Source organism: Protopterus annectens, chromosome 9.part0 (assembly GCF_019279795.1).
Source record: "Protopterus annectens isolate FY-2018-M chromosome 9.part0, PAN1.0, whole genome shotgun sequence".
Lineage (NCBI taxonomy): Eukaryota > Metazoa > Chordata > Ceratodontiformes > Protopteridae > Protopterus > Protopterus annectens.
The window spans coordinates 973,505,808-973,529,682 of record NC_056743.1 but is presented as its reverse complement, the minus strand read 5'-3'; the positions used below and the strand labels follow the sequence as shown (position 1 = coordinate 973,529,682).

General features: G+C 46.4%; 1 protein-coding gene across 1 annotated transcript in view; it reads right to left on the bottom strand.

Moving 5' to 3' along the window:
- Positions 1-23,875, bottom strand: part of CD63 (CD63 molecule) — a 355,549-nt gene that overhangs the window by 97,628 nt on the left and 234,046 nt on the right. Inside the window, exon 4 of the mRNA XM_044083718.1 lies at positions 7,563-7,637. Coding sequence (XP_043939653.1) covers positions 7,563-7,637 — 75 coding nt within the window. The remainder of the gene's footprint in view (positions 1-7,562; positions 7,638-23,875) is intronic.

The following is a 23,875-nucleotide window of genomic DNA, read 5'->3' as shown; positions in this document are numbered from 1 at the left end:
GAGTAATCCTGGCCTTCCCATTTAAAGTGCTCCCTCATGGAATGCAGAGTCTCTGAGAATGAGAAATCCTCAGGAGGAGAAGCTGTAGGAGTGGAATCATCCACATCAGAATCAGAATAAGGAGGATACTCCTGCAAATCGTCCGCAGAAGACTCAGAAGCCTCTGAACACTGTTCAAAACTATCAAACTCAGGTTCCACCCTAGGCCTCTTATCAGGAGGGGGCATAGAACCTCTAATCATAGTAATCAAATCTTCTGCCATTTTAAGCATATGTTTCTTAGGCACAGAACCTGAAGTGCCAGGAGAAGCCCCCACTGAAGCTAAACTTGGCCTACCTCTCAAAGAAGTTTTGGAAACAGAAGGAGAGGCTCTAACTACCTTGGGAAGAGAGGGAAGAACAGTTACCTGAGAAGCCCCTCAGCCTGGCCTACCTCCTGAGAAGGCACATCCTGTAACAGTAAAGTCTCTGCCTGAGACTCCAAAGAAACTCCTGGCAAAACCTCTGGCTCCACTGAGCCTTCTAGAGAACCGGCGTCCGGGACTGCGGTTCATCAACCCTAGGCTTCGCTGTTTTGTCCTTGCGCTTCTTGACGAAGCGCCGGAGCATCCGGCGGCATTTTATAATTGCAACGCTTCCCAAACACTAACCTGGCACAATCTAACCTTCTCTTAATAGTGCGTTTGTTAAACCTAGCACAAGAGCGGCAGCCAACAACGTCGTGCTCAGGCCCTAAACAAGGTATACACAAGGTATGGTAATCCCTATGAGGTATCTGTTTCCCACAAGAAATACAGTTATTCACTTTTTCTGACATCCGGTTAAATACTGAGGCAAGAAAAACCAAAATGTTCCCCAACGGGTACTTAGCCAACTCTGATTCGGTCTGAAACTCCGCTTCAGAAAATTTCAGAACGCCAACCTGCACTCGCAAAACTGCTTCTGCATCGGACCATGCGGCAAAAAAGACTGAGGATATGACGTCGGTCATGCGCATTAGTACCCTGACGTACTGGCGTCAGTCTAATGCGCCCTGACCGACGTCAGCCATATACTCTGGTATTCGGGCCGACTGGACAGCGGACTACCCAATAGTTAGGACTGCAGCAATGTGGAATGAAGAACATCTCCTTAGGTACCATTGTAGTTTCCTCATATGCAGCCTTGTTTGTGGAATCAGAAGGATGCAAGAAGCCATGTAACCCAGGGCCTGCAGGATTTTCCTTGCAATTTGAATTTTTCTTGTCAGACTTTTGAAGTAATCTGGTAGTTGACTTTTTCTTCTGTGAGGAAAGCCATTTGGGTGGTTGTATCTAGATTCGCACCCAGAACGGTTATTCTTTGGGATGGAACAAGTCTTGATTTGTGAATGTTGACTATTTCCCAGGGCCTGAAGTAGGTGGATGGCATAATTCAAGTGTTTTACCAAAGTTTGTTGGCTGTCCGCTTGTATAAGGCAGTCGTCCAGATATGGGTATATTTGAATCCCCTGAAGTCTGCAGTGTGCAATTACTGATGCCAGGCATTTCGTGAATACTCTGGGCGCAGTAGATAAGCCAAAGGGCAATGCTGAGAATTGATAATGCTCTGAACCTGCAAGAAATCTGAGGTGTCTTCTGCAACGTTGTCTGATAGGGACATGCAGGTATGCCTCCTTGAGGTCTAGAGTTACCAGCCAAGACCCCTTGCCCAGCATGGGAAGGAGCTGCTGTAGAGTCAGCATTTTGAACTTTGGTACAATGAGATAAGTATTCAGTGCGGACAAGTCGAGAATAGGCCTCCATTGTTTTTCTTTTCTTGGCACAAGGAAAAGTCTGGAATAAAATCCTTGGCCTTGTTCTGAGAGGAACCTTTTCTATAGCTTTCATTTGCATTAAGCTGGAAATTTGTTTCAAAGCCTCTGCCCTTTGATTTGGTGGCAGGTCTGGCATGCCTTTTCTTTTTGGTAAGGTGTGAAAATGGAACCTGTATCCTTTGTCTATTTGTAGTGTCCATTTGTCCCTTGTAATACTGTGCCAATTTTCTGAGAATAAAGAAAGCTTTCCACCCAAGGGTGCTTCCAATTGAGCCCTGGTTGGCGGTGTCAAAGTAAAGTCATTGAGCCTGTCTTTGTGCAGCAGTTGTAGGTCCTGAATTACCTCTCTGGTTGGGAGGCTGCCACTGACTCCCTCTGTAGGAGCCTCTAGCTTGCCCTCTACCTCAGGCACGCCTGTTCTTGCTTCTCTGAAACCTCGGTGTCTGGAAAGGACCAATTTTTGGAAGGCCAATTCCTGCTGAATCTTGGTGGTTGGACTTGGAGAAAATCTTTGACAGCTAGTACAGATTTTGCCCTTTCTTCAACTTTTAGGACCTCCTGAGCCGTGGAGCCAAATAACTTTTGCTTTTCCAGTGGAGCATCCAGAAGCTTTGCTTTGACATGGTCTGGCAGAGATCGTTCCTTCAGCCAAGCATGCCTACGTATGACTGCGCCAGTCATAGCTGGCCTACATGAAGCTTCCAATGCATCATAACCACATTGCAAGAAATGGTTGCTAACCTGTTGGGAGTTATGTACCAGATCCTGAAGTGATTTGCGTCTAGGGGTTCAGGTGAAGACATTATGCAATTCATCTAACAAATACTCTTGGTACTGTATCATATGAAATTTTCTAGGAGAGCACTGAATTGTCAGAGTAGCAGAAGTATACACTTTTACCCCATCTCTCTAAAGCTCTAGACTCCCTTTCAGAGGGGAGAGGATTTTTAGTAGTGGCAGCTGCAACCCATTTAGGGCCCTGGGAAATAGTTTCTGGATCAGCAGAGTGGGCCTTGTAAAGGTGAAGATGTGAGTCCGGGACCCTGTAGTACCTATCGGGTTTGACAGGAGCCAGAGGGAAGAGTATCAGGGGTTGTGCTAGACTCAGAGTACACATCATCAATGACATTTAAAACAGGTCAGCCAAAGGTCTATGCTGAGGCAAATGCAAGAAGGTCCTTAATCTCTTCCTGGAATCAGAATTCCTGGCCCTGCCACTGGAAATGCTCTCTCATAGTGTGGAGTGTCTCCCCCAAAGGAAAACTCTTCAGGAGGGGAGGCCAAAGGAACAGATTCCTCTGCATCAGAATCCTTGTAGGCCAAAAAAGCCTCCTCCTGGTGGTCGGAGAGAGTAGAACCATCTGAGACCTCATCTGAGGAGTGGGGATCAGAGGGCTCAACCCTGGGCCTTTTGTCTGGAGGAGGTTGAGAGCCCCTGTCCGGATGAGGTTGAGAGCCCCTAATTAAGGAGATAAGGTCCTCTGCTAAGCTTAGAATCTGTGAACCTGTAGTGGGTCCCTGAGGGATAACCTTGGGATGCAAAGCTTTGGATAGTTTAGCAGCTTTTGCCCTAGAGAATGCCTTAATGGACATGGATGCAGGAGGCCTGGCTGCACCACGTGCTGGTGTAGTTTTGTCTAAAGGTATGGTGTCGGAAGGTTCCAGGACACCAGTTTCTGTAGGGAATTCAGTAACAGATTCAGCCGGGGCCTCCGGGACCGAGGTAGTCGGCTGAGCGGTTTCGGTGGTAGGAAGCACCAAGGACTCTGTTTCAGCAGAGACACTCTAGGTAGGCCTGGCCGTTGTTTCAGCCGAAACCGCGGCCCGCATGTGTCGGTCCTTGTCCTTCCGTTTCTTAAATGTGAAGACGGAGTCTCCGACGGCATATTGTACGAAAAACTAGCCCCAAAAAATTCCTCTGCAAACTCCGCCCGACATCTAAGGGTGCGGCGGTTGAAGGAAGCACAGGCTGAACAGGCAGAGACGTCATGGTCTGGGCCTAGGCAGGGGAGGCAGTAAGAGTGGAAATCCTTATGAGGTATTTGTTTCCCACAAGTTAAACAATTATTAACTTTAGCTGACATCGGCTGAGGCAAGAAAGAGTCCCCAACGGGGTACTTAGCTTTTTGAAGTCTTCGGTAGCTGAATTACAGGAGCTGGCCGACCGGCACTTGCGAACTGCTTCTGCTTCGGGCACCACGCAGCAAGAAAGACTGAGGAAGATGGTGTCGGCTGACTCTTATACCCCAGGCGCTCTGACATCGGGGAAAGGGCGACATCAGCCGACGCCGGACCCAGACTTTGGAATCCGGCCGACCGAAGGGCTGCCTGAGGCAGGACAACCCATATGTGATGACTGCAGATGCATCCTTGAAGGACATCCAGCGTGCCGAAACCAGAGGACGGAGCCGAAGCCGGCTTCGACAGACTTGCCCGGGGTATCAGAGCAGACACCAGATCACTTGGCGCGGGGCCCTCCGGCTCTGACGACACATGGGTGTGCGGAGGAGGAATCATCGAAACAAGCATGGGAACCGGCTCCGGAGCTGACTTGAGTCAGAGCCGAAAACAATTTTGCTAACACCGGCGTCTGTAGGAGCCTCTGAACCACCCTATCCACATCCAAATCAGACAGCCTAGAGGATTTGGAAGAAATACAGGGAGATCTAGATCTCCCGACTGAAGACTCATGCCTGACACTGGGTGACCTGCTCCGAAGAGGTTCCAATAATATCGGAGCAGAGGTCGACCCCAGTACAACAGATACCTCCTGAGGCCCCGAGGATAATAGAGCACAGGAGGTAGTATTCACATCACGAGTCCTTCAGCCATGAGGGCGATGGAGCCGAGGATGTAGTGTCCATTTCAGAGACGCTCTCCTTCAGCCCCGAGGACGGAGGAGCCGAGGAGGAAGTATCCAATTTACAAACCTTCTCAGATGGCTCCGAAGCAGCAGACTGAGCCGGAGATCTTTTCTTGGCCTTCAAAGTCTTAGACTTGGTACTAGAAGGCGGGGACGACTCCAAGGCCTCTTCAAAGGAGGGCTTGATCAGACGCTTCAAAATCAGTTTTTACGTTCCTGCAGTACCCTAGGGCTAAACACAACAGAAACTGCAGGACTCTGTGTGTGTGTACTGTCTTGGGCTTATTCACTTGCAAGAGTGCCCATCTGCGATGGACATTTTATGGCCACATTTAGTACACTTCTTAAACCCGGAGGGTTTATGTTCCTTCAGTTCTTTCGACATGGCAAGCAACCGCTCCACACACAACCGACAGAGTCAAACACTAAGGGAGGGCGGGAAGTCCGACTAACACTTGACAGGACAAGGAAACAAACATAAACGCTTCCTAAAACAAAAAGTTAACCACTCGCACAACAGCAAATCACAACCAGGACGACACAGGAGAGGACTAGGTCCTCTAACTTAAATGGGCTTAGCCATACCACAACTAAACTCTCAACCTCACGCAACAACTAATCTAGCATGAAAAATAGCTATGAAAATAGCTTTTGACAAACAGACTGCAAAAATACTAAGTATTTTAAAGGTATTCAAAATGGTACTTAGCCACAGCCAAGCAAGACCACATCCTAACTCTACGAGTTAGAAACAAGATCTGGGATACCGGGTTAGCCCAGCCAATTTAGAGACTTCGTGCTAGAAAGTTTGGCCGAGTCGGAGCAGATCCTCAGCTCCGAACCCATGAGTAAGGAATGTAGGCGAGATAGGACCACATAACATCGAATGTTTTCATATTATGTTTAATGTACAATTATTTACACTAGTTTTTTTTGCACTTTTAAAAATAGTAAGATCGCTCAAATGTTTTGAAATACCTTGGAGCTTTTCTCTACAGGCATCCACTAAAATGGGATCCTACCCATTTGGACTTTTCCTGGTAATCAAATGTCAATAATGTAAAAGATTAATAATGGGCAGAAAAGTTTTGTTCCACTAGAACAAAACTGTTTGACAATAGAATTACTGGTCAAAAACAAAGGCATATTGTTCAACTTGTTCTGCAATTTAGAATTATTCAGAAAAACATTCTTTATATGCCCAGAAATAGTTTACATTTGTTGAAACAGAAAATACTCTACAAATGCACTCAATTACAGGTGTGCATACTTGCCCTAGTTTCATTACCTGCCTCACTTCATAGGATTACAAGAAGTTAATAGGATAATGGCCCTAGTGCCCTTACAAGCCTAGCCAAGTTCTACCCTCATTTCCACGATCAGCACCTAATGCCCTTGTCCAAGAGGAACACATGTGGAACCCCAAGGGTGAATTTACGGTTAACCATCCAATCATCCAGACTGCATTTTAAGACAACCAATGAAGTGCTCTGCTTGACATGAAGTGGGAGTCTTTTCCAAAGGTGTGGTAACCTATAGAAGAAGAATCTGTCCCTCCTGCAGTTCTACTAATGCCACATATCAGGTTAAAGCCTTTACAGAGTAACACATCTACCATTTGACTTGCGGATATGCAGCATTTTTACTAAAGCAGGTCAGACTGTCTTATATGCAAGGCAGAGATCGCCTCTGAACAGTCTATTAAACAGAATAAAGTGACAGATTTTAGATGATCCACATAGGACAGATGCTGAAGACCTTGAATTTTCCTTGTGAGGAACGTTTGTGGCATCTCCAACTGATGCAGGTGCTTGCAGAGGTACATACCAAAAGGGGTATTGCACTCCACTATCGGCCTGATGAGGAAGAGTACAGGGAGGTTATACATTTTTTTTCGTGAGGAAATGCCCTTACTTATGAGAATACAGAATGCCCTTCTTACCACTATGGAGACATTATCAAAGGTATAGTAGCCGTTAACCTGTGTGCCCATGTCTCTCATCACTGATTGCATACTTAGGGTGTTGCTACTGATATGGTAGTTGGCAGGAACATCACTTACTGAAAGGGATAATAAATTTTTTTGTATTGAGTTAAAGGCCATGACTTTGGCACCAATCATTTACTTGTTCGTGTAAGACCCTCTTGTAGGATGTTAACATTTAGAGATTCTATGACCGCTCCCAGTTTGCAGTTATCAGCAAGCTGTCAGCCACAGACCTTTAGTTTTTGCTTGTACTTTGGAGAAACAGATTGCAAACCGTAGAGCCCAGGACTGACCCCTGTGGAACACCACTGGTTACAGGTCTACTGTTGGAGGTGGACTCCCTTATTCTGTGTTCCATCAGTGAGCCAGTTAGCGACCCATCTAACAATAAAGGTCGGTACCTAGTTGGGTGAGACCATCAATGATGCCCGAGTGGGGGAGGGTCAAAAGCCTTGGTTAAGTCACACAGATTTCCCCTTGCCCAGGGCCTTGGCAACTGTCTCGAAGATGTCCACTAGGTTTAACAGGCATGATCTCCCTTTAACAAATCCAGAGTAGGGTCAAGTATTTGGAAATTACCTACATCTTTAAGGTCCATAATGATTCACACTATGACCTTGCAGATACTGCTAGTCAGGTTAATAAGTTTATACTTCAAGGTCTGTGGAAGCACCACCTTTGTGCAAGGGAACAATAGTGGCAGTTTTCCAACACCCTCAAAATCCAAGATTTGTGTATTACTGGAGATGCACTAAATTACACAGCACAGCAACTTCCTTTATTACCGTTAAAAGGCCCTGCAATCATGTTCTGAGAGGGTATTATATACAGACGAAACATGCAAGCGACCTTTACATAACATATAGCATATACATGCATTTCAAAATGAAATGGACATTCCCTAAAATGATACCTACTTTATCTTTGAAGACATAACCAGCAATGGCTGCTGCAATCTCTACCAGGAAGATGAGTGTCAAAAGAACAGCAAACTGTAAAAAGAAAAATGACAAATTAATATTCAGAGGAATGAATCTGTTGAAGTCCAAATTAACTGATCATGACCAAAAGCACTTCTATGCAACTTCTTAAAAAACAATTTGAGTTGTAAGTGCATATACATACTCATTTTAAAGTTTCCACATGACAGACTGTACACTAAGTGACAGCTTCAAAAAGGCTGTCGACTTGAATCGCAGTCAGTTCTGCATTCAAGTGCTCTGATCACCACACTGGACAAGTGTCTCCGAGTTGGCCATGAGGCTTAACAGACCATGCATCTGATTATAAATCAAAAGATAGCAGGCTTGACTCCCACCGTGCTCATTTGAAAGCACCTTGGAGTTAAGACTATCAAGTGTAGGAACTGTTAATGAGCCACTTCCCAGTTCAGGATTTAATCCCCTCAACCTCATTTTGCCTACTGTTGAGAGACTTGGCAATTTACTAGTCTAGACAGTGCTTTGTTGGCAACTGATAGTAATTAAGGAACCTAGCCTTGTCTGACTGCATGCCTAATAACTACCTACGAACCCTCTAACTTCATACTTTCTGAAACAGCTTAAAATGTATACTTTCAGTTCCTTTGATCCAGGATCACCACACAGCAGAAAAGCATTTTTCTTTTAGTACTACCCAGAAAAGTTACCCTAGTGCCCTTGGGCACCAGCTTGCAATGGCCACAGTGAAAAAGTCTTCTGTATCCAGCACCAAGACAAATTTTATATCACAGTGTTGTGCAAGACATTAAGTACGTAGCTCCCCCTTCCCCATGTTTCTATAGGCTTCACTAAGTATATTATCGCAACATTTGGAGTTAAGTGTTTGAAAATTTGGGTTTATGCTTGCAACTAAAGCACAACTAGCAGAGGTTTACAGTACATAAAACAGCACTCTAAACAGACTCAAATGAGCATCAACGATCAGAGGAGAACAAAGTAAAACAAGTACTACCCTCTTACCAAAATAAATGTTTTGGAGTGCAAGTTTTACAGTCATCACCTGGAGAACGTGGTACAAGGATGAGGTCAGACACCTAGCAGAGATGGGCAGCCCTTCTCATGGCTGACCCAATATCAATTTAAATAGCTCTGCATATCTTGTTCTTAAATAGCATCTGCCTGGACCCTTTAATTCTTGCCCCTTGAGGCATTAACAGTCTAAACCTGTCTTTAGCACCTAAAGCCCAAGGCTAGTGGTCAGAGATTGGGGCAAGGACAAATGGTAACAAAAGGGGAAAAAAGTGGGTACCCACCTGACCTAACTACCCAATGCCAGGGATGGAGGGAGGTAAACAGAAGTGTAACAGTGACTACACTCAAAAATAGAAGTTATGTTCTTACCATAACGTTCCATGTTAGTTGTCTTCTTCTCGCCTTCTTCTTGCTGGATGGGTTCGGAGCCGACCTCGGCTCCGACTCGGCCACTCTAAAGCTCGAGAGTTGGTTCCACCGGCTCGAGGCTCCCCTTATATCCCACAATGCTAGGCGAGAGTTACCTCAGATCTCGTTTGTAAGCTAACCCCAGCTTATAATAGTAACAGAATAACTATAAACAGAGTCCACCTCTAACAACAGGGAGAAAGAAGGGTGACCTACATCCTGATTCAGGAAATATGCAAAGCAGCATATGCCTAAGTAAAGAGGTGGTAGAAAGAGAGGTCACAATCACAACAACTCTAGGTCTGTCCAGGCCAGGGGGAAGGAGGGTGGGACGCAAGAAGAAGGCGAGAAGACAACTAACATGGAACGTTATGGTAAGAACATAACTTCTATATGTTAAGTTGTCTATCTCGCCTTCATTCTTGCTGGATGGGACCGCGTCCCTAGCACCTTGTCCCGGGTGGCCTAACGGAACAGACTCCTGAGAACAGTGGAACCAAAGTTAGCTCTATGCCTAGAAGCTAAATCCAACTTATAATGAGAAATGAAAGTGTGAGGAGTAGCCCAAGTAGCCGCTGCACAAATGGTGTCAATAGGCAGTCTGTCTTGGAAGGCTATGGAAGTAGCCAAAGCTCTAGTGGAATGGGCCTTAGGTTTGTTAGGCAGCTTTTGGTGTCTAATTTCATAAACAAGGGAAATCAGAGATGTTAGCCATCTAGATAATGATACCTTTGAAACTGAAAGTCCCTTCCTGCCTTCTGCATAGGAGACAAACAGCTGGTCAGATTTTCTGAATTGTTTTGTTCTATCCAAATAGTACCTTAACTGACGATGAACATCTAGCCAGTGTAATTTTTGTTCAGACCTATTGGAATATTCTGGAAAAAACACAGGGAGGTCAATGCTTTGATTTAGATTAGACGTAGAGGCTACCTTAGGCAAAAAGGACGGGTTGGTTCGTAGGATACCCTGTCCTTATGGAACAACAGATAAGGAGGTCGACAGCTGAGTGCATGAAGTTCCGAAACTCTTCTAGCTGAAGTAATAGCTACCAGAAAGAGTTTTCCATGATAGCAATTTTAAAGAACAGGAGGCTGCAGGTTCGAAAGGGGAAAGCATTAAAGAACTAAGAACTAAATTTAGGTCCCAAGGAGGAGGAGGATTTCTTATAGGAGGTCTGAGTAGAAAAACTCCTTTCAAAAAGGCTTTGCAAAGCTTGTGGGACATTATGGCAGACTCTGAAATACCCACATGAAAGTTAGAAATAGCTGCCAATTGAACTTTAAGAGTAGAAGGAGATGAACCTGCATGGAAGAGTTCAGCTAGAAAATCAAGGACCATTTGGATGGAAGCAGTGAAAGGATCTATGTCCCTTCCTTGAGCCCAATATGTGAAGCGTTTCCACTTACTCAAATATATCTTTCGAGTGGAAGATTTATGGGAAGCTATCAAAATATCTCGAACAGAGTGAGATAATTGAGGAAGCCTGGCTAAGGTTGGAACTGGAAGAACCAAGCAGTGAGGTTCAGAGAGGGAAGGGAGCGATGAAACTGACCCGACTGATGGATCAAAAGATCTGGAGCTAGGTCCAGATGCCAAGGTCGCTCCAACAGGAAATGATGTAGAAAGGGGAACCAAACCTGTCGAGGCCAATAAGGAGCAATGAGGATCAACGAGGCCTTCTGAGCGATAGCTTTCTGTATCACTTGAGAGATTAGTGGGAAGGGAGGAACAGCTTACAGAAGTCCCCGGGGCCAAACTTGGACTAGAGCGTCTCTGCTGGGCTGGCCTGGTAAAGGGAATAGTGTGAAATAATCTCTGCACTTGCTGTTTTGGGGAGTAGCAAAAAGGTCGCAGCAAGGCTGACCCCACTTGAGAAAAATTTCTCTCACAACAGAGTCTTTCAGAGACCACTCGTGAGGCATGAGGATAGCTCTGCTCAACTTGTCCGCGATTTGATTGGACTTCCCGGGGATGTGCGTTGCTATCAGAAACCGCTGAGAAGAAATCGCCCATTGCCACAGTCTGAGTGCTTCTCGACACAGGGGCTAGGACCTGGTTCCGCCTTGTTTGTTGATATACCACACTACAGACATGTTGTCTGTCTGGATTGCAATCGTTCCCAAAGGAAGAGAGTCTTGAAGGGCTTGCAACGCTAAAAGCACTGCTCTCATCTCCAGAACATTTATGTGCAAGTGGCATTCGTCTGGTTGCCATGTGCCCTGGACAGTCCTGCCCTGATAATGCCCCCCCCACCCGATCAGGGAGGCGTCCGTTGTCAGAGTAGCAACCAGAGGGGAAGGAACAAAGGGTCTTCCCAATAAGAGCTGAGGGGAAGACATCCACCACAGGAGATTATTTCTGCATGTCTGCGTAATCATAATGGTGTGGGACATCGGAAGTTGCTGGAATGACCATTGTGTAAAGAGCATCCATTGAAGGATTCTCATGTGGAATCTGGCTAATGGAAGCAGAGGTATGGCAGCCGCCATAATTCCCAACACTTTCAGAACTAACCTGGCTTTGATTCTGTTGTTGCTGAAGAGGAATGAGACCAGTTTGTGTATGTCTGCTATTCTCTGATCTGTTAGTCTACAGACATGTCGACTGTGTCTAGATTTGCGCCTATGAAGGTAATAGTACGACAAGGCGACAAAACAGACTTTTCGCAATTTATTTAAATGCCTAACTTTTGACAAATGCGAAAGGTGTAATCTCTGGCCATTAGAAGAAGATGCTTGGTGGGAGCTGTGAGGAGCCAGTCGTCCAAATATGGAAACACCTGGAATCCTTGTCGTCTCAGGTGAGAAGCTACCACTGCCATGCATTTGGTAAACACCCGGGGGGCAGTGGTGAGACCAAAGGGCAGGGCCCCGAATTGAAAATGACTGGTTCCCAGCCTGAAGTGGAGGAATCTTCTGGAGCGTCTGTTCATTTTTATGTGATAGTACGCATCCTGAAGGTCTATAGAGCAAATCCAGTTTCCTTTTCCCAATAGGGGAAGGATGGACTGCAGCGTGACCATCCGAAATCTTGTTTTCTTGACTGATCTGTTCAAGATACTGAGATCCAAAATTGGTCTCCAGTCCCCTGTTTTCTTTGGAACTAAAAAGAACCTTGAGTAGATTCCGAATCCTTGCTGGTCTGCTGGAACTGGCTGAATTGCTCTTTTCGCCAGCAGCTTTGAAATTTCCAAAGCCGCTAGATCCCTTTGAGCGGGTGGAACATCTGGAAGGGATTTTTTTGATTGGTTTGGAATGCGAAGAAAGGGAATGGAATAGCCTTCGGAAATGATGGACTGTACCCATTTGTCTTGAGTCAGGGATAGCCAGGCTTCTGGATACAGAGACAATCTTCCCCCGTCTGCCTCCGAAGATGGGCAACACCTCAGGGATGCTGAAAGGGCTTATCAGAGAAGGCTTCTCGATTGCCCTGGTTCTGCGGACCCCCCCTGCCTCTAGGGCGACGTCTACCATTGTTATTCCCCTCTGCCTCTGGCGGGAACCGACTCTGTCGTCAGGCTAAGACCCTTGAGATTGTTTATGAACCACATTTTTCCACTTTTCTGACCCTTGGGGTAAGGCCTAGAAGGAGTAGAAAAACGGACTCCGACGGCAGAAAGAGTCTTGCCATCAGTCTCGCACCTAGTCAAGGTTTCTTTCACTTGAGGACCAAAGAGATGATCCATCGAATGGGGAATTAGTGAAAGACGTTTTAAAGGGGTCCGCAAAGTTGCATAGCCGCATCCAGGCATGCCTACGTTAGGCCACACCTGTCCCTGCGGCCCTGCTCGCTCCATCAGCCGCATAAGAGAGGAGGCGCATGGAGGAGTTGGCTATGGAGTTCAGGGTAGCCAGCTGAGTGTTCATCTTATCTTGAAAACCTGCAGCCGTAGGATCCTTCAACATGTCACTCGCTTCTTTGATCAAGTCCCTTTGAAGATGAGTAAAATGGCATAGGTAGTTCAGCGAACGCATTGCAAATGTCGCTGACGAGAACATCCGCTTCCGCACCTGTCCATGGACCTAGATTCCTTGTTAGGTGGATGGACAGGCACTGAAGGATCAGCTAGTTCCTTCTTAGTGGCAGCAGCAACCACCATAGCATCCACAGAAACTCCTTTTGTCAAAAACTGTTTATCTGCTGGTGCTGTTATGAATTTTGAGGGTCTCCTGGGAGTGGGGTCCACCGAATCAGGAGCCGTCCATGCTTATTTTGCTACCACCTGCATGAGGGGGTCAAAGGGGAGACACCCAGGAGGTGGAAGGACGAGAGCCAAAGCCTCAAGGTACACAGATTCATCCTCCGAAGGGTTGAGGGCTGGCCAATTTCCCCTCTGCTTAAGGATCTCCAGAATGTCTGCAAAGGAGACATCTTCAGAAGGGGAACGGGGAACCCTCGGAATCCTCTAAATCTGTGTCAGAGGTGACGGACTCAGGTGAGTCTATGTGTTTCCTCTTACACTTTCTCTTCCGAGGGGGCTCTTCTGCCAAAACAGGAGAGGCCTCGGAAGAGGATGAGATCCCCACGGGGGATTCCTGAGGAGCTGGCTCTCTGCGGTCCGGGATAAGGGAGTGAGTCGACTTGACCTGAGGCACCAAAGAGGGGGGGGGGCGGACGGAGCCGACTGTGGGGTAGAACCAGGTTCTAACACACTCCGCATGACCTCGAACGCACCCCTGTCAGGCAGAGCCAGAGGTCCCCGCTCCAAAAAGCTAAAAACCTCCCTCGGCACCGACAGTGATGGCTCCGAGGCCGATGTCGGAGCCGAACTTACCAGAGCCGAAGCCCCGAGAGGGAGAGCGGGGTCGGACAATGGTCCGATGCCACTCACCCCCTCGGAGCAGACAATGGAAGTCCGGCACCGAGATTCTTCCAAGGAAGAAATCGGAGCAGACGATGGAGCCGAAGACAATTGTATCGGCTCAGACGCTACCACAGTCTCGGTTCCGAAACGACCCGGCTCCGAGCTCAACTGAGTCGGAGGAGGAACATAGTAATGGACAGGGGCAGGCATCGACTGATGAGTCGGGCTCTGAAGCATTTGGGCTAGTGCCTTCGACTTAAGAAGTAGACTGACTACCCTCTGAAGGTCATGATCTGACAGCCTCGATGACCTAGAGGAGTGAGATTTATGGCTCCGTTCAGACAGCAGAGGAGATGCTGGAGCCGAATGAACGGAGCCAAGGGATGGTGACCTAGACCTCTTCCTAGATGTCGGCTCCGAAGGTCTGGTCGGAGCCGACACGGGAACTTCTAATACCTCGGCTCCAGCCGGAGCCGAGGGAACCACAGAAACTGTGGATTGAGACTCATCGGCTCCAGCCGGAGCCGATGAAGACGGAGGTTTAGTAGCCTTAGGTCTCGGCTCAGTAGCTGGAGCCGAGGTAGAAGCCTTGGAGGGCTTCCCCGAAGAGACAGTAAGGGAGTCCTCAGGCTTGAGTAAACCTCTTAGAATCAATTTGTTTTTTCTTTCCTGCAGGACCCTGGGACTGAAGCCATGGCAAACAGCACAGGAGTCCTGCAGGTGCAAAGGTCCCAGGCAGTAGACACAAGAAGTGTGACCGTCTGTCAGAGACATTTTCTGACAGCACGCGTCACACTTCTTGAAGCCTGAGACCTTTGATTCTTTAGACATTTTATAAAGTGTAATCACACACACACAGTCAAAAGTACAGTTTTGTACCTACCATAAATGTAGATGTTAGAGGATCCACATTGCTGCAGTCCTAACTATTGGGTAGTCCGCTGTCCAGTCGGATACCAGATGGCCGTATATGGCTGGCGGTCAGGCGCATTAGACTGCAGGGTACTAATCAGTCTTTTCTTGCCCCAGATGTCAGAAGACCCTAAAAGACAAGGCCCAACATACCTGCAAAATATGTACAATAGATACAAAAGTATATACAAAAATAGCAGCATATAACCTCACCTACACAACCACCCCTAAACACAGAGGGAAGGAGGGAGGCTGCAGCAATGTGGATCCGAACATCTACATTTATGGTAGGTACAAAACTGTACTATGTTCTTCGCTCCACATTGCTGCAGTCCTAACTATTGGGTAGAATCCCAAAGCAGAGGTAAGGAGGCTGGCAAATCATAAGCAGGAGCTGACAACATGCCTTGCAAAATAGCTGTGGCAAAACCAGCCCTAGACTTAGAGTAGAGAGGAAGGTGATAATGCTTAGAGAAAGTATGCACTGAACTCCAAGTAGCTGCTTCAAAATATCCCCCCTTAGAAATGCTGTTGAAGTGGCAGTAGCCCTAGTGGAATGAGGCCTAATCCCAGCTGGAATCTCCTTGCCATGATGGGAATAACAAATGCAATGCAAAACCCAATCCACCTAGAAATAGTTTGTTTTTGACAGGCTTGCCAACTCAAAGCAAAAGAAACAAACAACTGCTGAGACTGCCTAAAATCATTAGTCCTGCTCAAATACCTGTGCACATCTAAAGAGTGCAAAAATCTTTTCCCCTTTATTTTGGGGATCTGCATAAAAAGTAGGCAAATGAATAGTTTGGTTTAAAGCCACACTAGAAACCACCTTAGGCATAAAAGAAGGATTAAATGATACCCTATCCTTATGAAAAATCAAAAAAGGCTCAACCGCCATAAGGGCCTGCAACTCAGAAATCCTTCTTGCAGAAGTAATAGCCAACAAAAAAGCAGTCTTCCATGACAAGTATTTCAGTTCAGCAGTAGCTGCAGGCTCAAAAGGTTGTAGAGTAAGTTTCTCCAACACAAAATTGAGATCCCAAGCAGGAGTAGGAGCTCTACATGGGGGGGTCTTATATTCTTTGCCCCTCTAAGAAATTGCTTGAACAAAGGATGTGAAAACAATGGTGGGTCACAATCATAGTGAGCTGAAATTGCTGCAGCATGAATCTTAATGGAAGAGAAAGACAAACCTTTGTCCAATAACTCAGTAAGATATTGAAGAGCCACACTCAAATTAGGCTCTGAAATCTCCAAATTCTTTGCTGCAGTCCAAGATAAAAATCTCTTCCATTTTTCTGCGTACACTTTCCTTGTACTAGGTCTTCTGGCTTCCACAACCACATTTAAAACTTGTTGAGGAAGTTGAGACCTGCTGTCTTTCAAAACAGAAAATGCCAGGCTGTCAGATGAAGAGAGTGAAGCTTGACATTGAGCAGACGACCTTCCTTCTGAGACAACAGATGTGGAATCGGCCAATCTGGAGCTATTAAAATCATCCTTGGCTTGTCTTGTCTGACCTTTAGAAGCACCTTTGGAAGAAGAGGCAGAGGTGGAAGAGCATCCACGATGAAGATGAAACAAAACTCTGGCAGCTGGTGGTTCAGTGAACAGATCTATGTCTGGAGTTCCCCAGGACACTGAAATACATGAAGATGGGATCCATGATTTGTCTGCTTAACACATCTGCTAAGGAGTTCTGTGCTCGGCAGAAACCTTGGAACATCACCCTGATTACACCCTACCTTATTTTAAACTCAAAAAATAAAACTAACAAAGTTTTAAATTAAGAGAAACAGCACTCACTAGGGAATGGGAAAGAAGGCCTGAAGGCCCGAGGGAAGAACTTATAAGTTCTTGTGAGAAAAAAACGGGATTTTGAGAGAAAAGGGAGAGAATTCCACTAAACTAAGGGAAACAAGTATTAGAATTAAAACTAAAGGGGTTTAAGTACACTAACTTTACTTGAAAGTCACTTACCAAGAAGCCGGTAGAAAACCAACACCTCGATCGCTGTAGCGGCAAACGAGATCTGAGGTAACTCTCGCCTAGCATTGTGGGATATAAGGGGAGCCTCGAGCCGGTGGAACCAACTCTTGAGCTTTAGAGTGGCCGAGTCGGAGCCGAGGTCGGCTCCGAACCCATCCAGCATGAATGAAGGCGAGATAGACAACTTAACATCACCTGTTGTGCTAAACTGCCAACATAACTGTACCGTTTTTGTTCAACAAAGAAATATCAAACAATTTCAGACCTCAAAAAAATCTTTGCTAGAAAAAATGGCGCCTCAGGAGAATACAAAGAGGTACTTGTCATAACTTGAAATTTGTGCTATCCAGTGTGATTACTCATCATGGATGGGGTCTTGGATCAGACCTCCGGTCTGAGCTGGCAGTGTGAACGACATCTTCTGAGCTCAAGCTCCTCCCCTCACAAGAGCCCCTGCTACTCCATCCTCAGACAGTTTGCTAGATAAACAAGGAGAGTGAACCGATCTATAATAAGGAATAGTAGAACTAACACACCATTACTCCAAGAATCCCCAGTCACTAGGCGGGGGGAGGTGGAGAGAGGGAATGTGATTAATAATGACACTGGATAGCACAGATTCCAAGTTATGGTAAGTACATAACTATCTGATGCTGCACCATTACTGATCATGGATGGGTCAGAGTCCCCAGCTATCCATAACCCTGGGAGGTCTCAAGGACATGCCAGAGCGCAGAACCACCAAATAACGTTCTACCCCTGGACACCAAGTCCAGCCTGTAATGTATTACAAAGGTATGAGGATTTGACCAAGTAGCAGCAGCACAAATGCCATCCAAGGAAGTCCTTGCCCAGAAGGCCGAAGTGGCCACTGACCTAGTAAAATGGGCTTTAACCAGCCTGGAAGATAAATGTGATTGCTTTCATAGATATAAGCTATGCAACAAGCAATCTAATGCAAAACAGACACTTTGGAAATTACCTTACCTGGCCTGACAGAATGCCATGAAAAGTTGATCTGATTTTCGAAAATTCTCTTTCCTGTTCAAATAGAAACATAGCTGCCTGTGAACATCCAGACAATGCAGTTTGTACTCTTTGTTAGAAAAATTGGGGAGAAAAGACAGGAAGTTGAATTGACTGATTAAGGTTAGCCTCCAAGGCTACTTTAGGAATGAAGGATTGGTCCGGACAGATACCCTATTTTTTTTGAAAAACGTGGAGAGGTTTTATGCAAACAGCCTGCAATTCAGAAACTCTCTTGGCTGAGATGATAGCCACAGGCTCAAAAGGGAGGTTTCATCAGGGACTGCAGTACCAAATATCCCAAGGAGGACACTGATCTTTTAAAGGAGGCCTGAACAAGAAAACACCCTTAAGAAAGGCCTTGCACAGCCTAGAAAAAAATGTGGGTCTGTCATTTAGGTGGAAGTTGGATACAGTTGGCAACTGAAGTTTAATTGTAGAGAAACTCGCCCCTTGTTGAAAGGGAGAGTACAGGAATGACAATGTCCAGAATAGGAGCAGAAAATGATTTATGTCAAGCTGACAAGCCAAAAAGAGAATAGTTTCCATTTACTGGAATAAACCTTTTTGGTAGAATGCTTCTGGGAGGTCAAAACATCCTGAGAGATCATGATCACCATGGACATAGGTGAAGATGAGCTGACCACTGCACCACAAGGGCCCACTGAAGAACTTGCATGTGATACCCAGCGAAGAGGACCAACTGAATTGCTGTTGCCATAGAACTGTGGGCTTGTAGAACTAAATGAGCAGGACCCTTCTGATCCAGGACAACTTGCTCCCAAATTGCTACTGCCCTGCAAGGGGAATCTGTGGCTAGAGAGTGTCAATGCCTTGTGGGAGCCATGAGGAGCAAATTATCCAGGTACAGAAAGACCCGAAATCCCCACAGCCGGAGATGGGCTGTTACCAGTACCATACATTTGGTCAATACCCAGGCAGGGGGTCTAAGGTGAGACCGAAGGGGCATGACTCAGAACATATAGTGACTGGCCTCCAGCCAGAAGCGCTGGAACCTCCTGGAGCGTCTATCAAATTTTGTGACAGTACGCATCCTTGAGATCTACAGAGCACATCCAATTGTCCTTTCACAGAAGAATGAACTACACAGTGACCATCCGGAACTTCGACTTCTTGACCAATTTAAATTGCTGTGGTCCAGAATGGCAAATGTCCACTATTTTGGGCACTAAAAAGAGTAGGTTCCGGACCATCTTTGTCCTGTTGGGACATCCCTGGTTAAGGTCTTGAACCTCTATGAGAGCCAACACCCTTTGGTGGGGCAGAACGTCCAGGACTGGACTTAGAGATTGGGGGCTGATTGGATATGAAGTATGCCCTGGACACGATGCTTAATACCCATTGGTCTGAGGTAATAGCAGCCCAAGGCAGGTGGTGCAAGGAGATAAGACCCCCAACTGCCTCCAGGGCAGGACAGTCTGGCAGTGCTTCAGGAGCACTGTGGGAGCTTCAACAAGGGTTGTCAGGAGCCCTGATTTTGCAGACCTCCTCTGCTTCTAGGATGGTGTCTTATCAAAATCTCCTTCTGCGGCCGGAAAAAAAGTATTCCGGAGGAGCATCATGGAAGACTTAGCCCTACGGAACCACAACTTCTTACTACTCAGCTGAGTCTTGGAGAACGAATGTGGGGAGAGTCCAACCGTGGACAAAGTCCTTCCCTCCTCCTCGCTGCGGGTCAAAGTTTCCTTAACAGAAGGACCAAACAAGGTAGATCTGTCAAACGGGACACTGATAAAGGATGCCTTGAAGCTATCCGCAAACCCACAAAGGAGAAGCCAGGAATGCCATGCAATAGCAATGCCTGTGCAGACTGCTCGACAGGTGGCCTCAGCCACATTAGAGAACAACCTCATAGAGGCATTAGCAAGGGATGCTAGAGTAGAAAGCTTCAGATAGACTACCTTAAGGCGATCCAGAAGCAGTAACTCGAAAAGGAAGAGGAAGGCTCTGACACCAAATCCCTTTGCAGCCACGTGAAATGTGCCATGTAATTTGTAGTCTTCAGTCCTAACGTAGCGGAGGCACACACGAGCTTCCAAACGGTCACTCTCCCACGAGACTACTCAGGGGATGGACCACAGAGCTCCGTTCTGCAAGCTCCTTTTTGGAGGGAGCAGCAACCACAATGGCATCAACAGGGACACCCTTACTCCAAAAGGCTTTGTCCTTTGAATGACCTAGGAATTTGTCAGCTCTCTTGTGGACCGGTTCTAGTGTGTCCAGCTCCTTCCACGCCTGCTGGAAATAAGCTGGACCACCTCATCCATAGGGGCAGACACCCAGGAGGAAGATGGACCCATCCCAAATGCCTTAAAACATTCCTCTGAGGACAGGGTGAGGGGGGGTGACCAACCGCCCCATACTTTCAGGATATTGAGGAGGTCTCCAAAAGATACCTCCTTGGATGGAAGTTTGGGGGACCTGTCCCCTTCCTCAAAATCTATGTCTTCCATGAGGGACTCTCGAGGGGAGTCCAAGTGCCTACTCTTGCACGTCCTCTTCCACGGATGCTCCTCCACTGGGCTCTGGGGAGGACTCTGAAGAGGAGGGTACCACAATGGGGTAATGCCCTTCTGAAGGCATTCATGGCAGGGCTGACCCAGAACAGATGACTCTTCACCCACAGTAGAACAAGGCGGAGAGGGATCCAGAGCCAAGGTAGAGGCTGACAACCAACCGGAGAAGGTCCTCTATTGCCTGGAAGGCTGATGGACTGGAAGAAAAGTACAGTTTTGTACCTACCATAAATGTAGATGTTAGAGTGCTAATACAGCTGCAGTCATAACAGATGGGTTCTCCTGCTGTCAGGCGGGTCCTCTGTCGGCCGAATTCCAAAGTCTAGGTCCGGTGTCTGTTGTCGTCGCTTCTTCCCTGACATCAGTGCGGCAGGGGTATAAAAGAACCAGCAGACACCATTTTCTTCAGTTTTTCTTGCCCCAGATGTCAGGTGCCCCCAGAAGGAAGGCAATACATAAATTTGTGTAATAAAGCAATACAATATAATCCAAATACAGTAGTTGCAAGCAAATACACCATAAATGATTACCCCAATCAGGTTGTAGGAGGAGGTGTTAGCCAATAGGCCTGTCCCAAGAGGGGAAGGAGGGAGGGAAACCTGGACTGCAGCTGTATTAGCACTCTAACATCTACATTTATGGTAGGTACAAAACTGTACTATGTTCATCGTGTATACAGCTGCAGTCATAACAGACTGGTAGAATCCCAAAGCTAAGAAAGGGGTGGTAGGCACTAGGTGGAACTAGGAGGAGCCAGGATGCCCTGCAAGACTGCAATGGCAAAGCCAGCTCTAGTATTGGAGTATAATGGTAGGTGGTAGTGCTTGGAGAAGGTATGCACAGAACTCCAAGTGGCTGCTTCCAAAATATCTTTGGTAGGAACTCCTCTGAGGAAAGCTGCAGAGGTAGCTGTGGCCCTTGTGGAGTGAGATCGGATGCCTGTAGGTACAGTTTTGCCATGAAAAGAATAGCAAAAGCGTATGCAGTGGGCTATCCATTTTGAGATAGTCTGTTTGGAAATTGGCTTTCCTTGAGCTCCTATAGCATAGGACACGAAGAGCTGTTCTGATTTTCTGAAAGGCTTTGTTCTGTCCAAATAATAACGCAGTTGTCTGTGGATGTCCAAGGAATGCAGTAATCTCTCCCATTTGTTTTGAGGATTAGGATAAAAGGTAGTTAAGTGTATGGCCTGATTCAAAGCTACCCTGGATACCACTTTAGGCATAAAGGACGGGTTGGTTCGTAAGGAAACTCTGTCCTGATGGAAGATGATAAAAGGCTGCACAGCCATGAGAGCTTGTAGTTCTGAAGCTCTACGAGCCGAGGTGATAGCCAAAAGGAAAGCTGTTTTCCATGACAAATATTGCAAATCTGATGAGGCAGCTGGCTCAAAGGGAGGCAAGGTCAGTTTTTCCAGAATGAAATTGAGATCCCAAGCAGGTATTGGTTGTTGCCTTGGGAGTCTTAGATTCTTAGCCCCTCTGAGGAACTGTCTTAAGAGAGGGGGAGAGAATAAGGGTGGATCAGTTTTGTATTCTGCAGAAATGGCTGAGGCATGGATTTTGGAGGAGAATTAAAGTCCACTGCTTAGCAGCTCCGCTAGATACTGCAGTATTTGAGGTAAATTCAGTTTTCCAGGATCCTGGCCCTTTTTCTCATTCCAGACACAAAACAGTTTCCATTTTGCAGAGTAAGCCTTTCTAGTTGACTGCCTTCTGGCCTCCAAAATGACATCCTGCACCTCCTTGGAGAGTAGGGTCTGTTGTGATGCTAAGCAATCTTCCATGCGGCTAGATTGAGTGTTTTTAGCTGGCTGTGAAGAGTTTTGAAGCTGTGCTGAGTCAGGAGAAGAGGCATTAGAGGCAGGGTCCATGGTGGGGAGGCTCCTCAAGAGTGGGTACCAGTGTTGTCTTGGCCAATCTGGAGCAATGAGAATCATCTTTGGTCTGTCTGCTCTGGTTTTCAATAGAACTTTGGGCAGCAGAGGAAGAGGTGGGAAGGCATAAACTGTCACTGATGTCCAACTGAAAGAGGGCGTCCACTCCAGGCCTTTGGATGGAAAATCCTTGAGCAGAACTTTGTCAATTGGTGATTTTTGTGGGAGGCAAAGAGATCTATGTCTGGCCTTCCCCATGCTTGGATTATCTCTGTAAAAACTTTTGGATGCAACTTCCATTCGTGTGGATCTGTCATATTTCTGCTTAGGTTGTCTGCCAGCGTGTTTTCCTTGCCTGGCAAGTACTGCGCTTGTAGTTCGATTTGTAAGTCCATGGCCATGTTCCAAAGTGACATGGCCAGTCTGCATAGGGGATATGAATGTGTTCCTCCCAGTTTGTTTATGTACCACATTACTGTGGTGCTGTCCGTTCTTATCAATAGTTGACCTGGTTGCAGAAGGTCTTTGAAAGCTATAATAGCATTTATTTATTACTGCTAGCATTTCCTTTTGATTGATGTGAAGGTGCTTTTCTTTTTGGGACAATTTGCCCTGAATGCACAGATCTGTCATGTGCGCCCCCCAGGCGTAGTCCGAGGAGTCTGTTGTGGTGACTTGATTTGCTTGAGGCTTGCTGAATGGAAGACCTGGCTTGCTGAATGGAAGACCTGTGTTTGACATGCTTGAGCCCACCACAGAAATTCCTTTTGTAGACATGGAATTAGTGGTATTATTGTTTCCAAACTGTGGCTGTGTTGAGACCATAGGTTTTTCACGTACCATTGAAGTTTCCTCATATGCAGCTTTGCACATGGGATTAGTAAGATGCAAGATGCCATGAATCCCAGAGCCTGCAGGATTTTCTTTGCAGTCAGCCTGGTGCAATTTGCTAGTGCTCTGAAGTATCGAGTTAGTTGCCCCCTGCTTCTCTGGCGTGAGATAAGCCATCTGGGTGTTTGTGTCCAAGTTGGCACCCAGGAAAATTATCTTCAGAGAGGGTATTAGCCTTGATTTCTTTTTGTTGACTGTGTATCCCAGAGAGTTCAACAACATTATTACATAAGCCAGATGTTTCAGAAGAATGTGCTTGCTGTCCGCTTGGATCAGGCAGTCATCCAAATAGGGGTATATTTGTATCCCTTGAAGTCTGCAGTAGGCAATTACTGATGCCAGGCATTTCGTGAATACTCTGGGTGCAGTAGATAAGCCAAAGGGCAATGCAGAGAATTGATAATGGGTTGAACCTGCAAGAAATCTGAGGTATCTTCTGCAATTTTGTCTGATTGGGACATGCAGGTATGCCTCCTTGAGGTCCAATGTTACCAGCCAAGACTCCTTGCCCAGCATGGGAAGAAGCTGCTGTAGAGTGAGCATCTTGAATTTTGAATGCAGTAGAAATGTGTTTAGGATGGATAGGTCCAAAATAGGTCTCCAATCTTTTCCCTTCCTTGGTACCAGGAATAGTCTGGAATAAAAACCTTGACCTTGTTAGTGCGTAGGTACCTCTTGAATAGCTTTCATGTCTATGAGATCTGTAATTTGCCTTTGTGCCTCTGCCCTTTGATTGTGTGGCAGGTTTGGCATGCCTTATTTTTGGAAGGGTTTGAAAATGGAATCTGTAGCCTCGGTTTATAATGTCCAG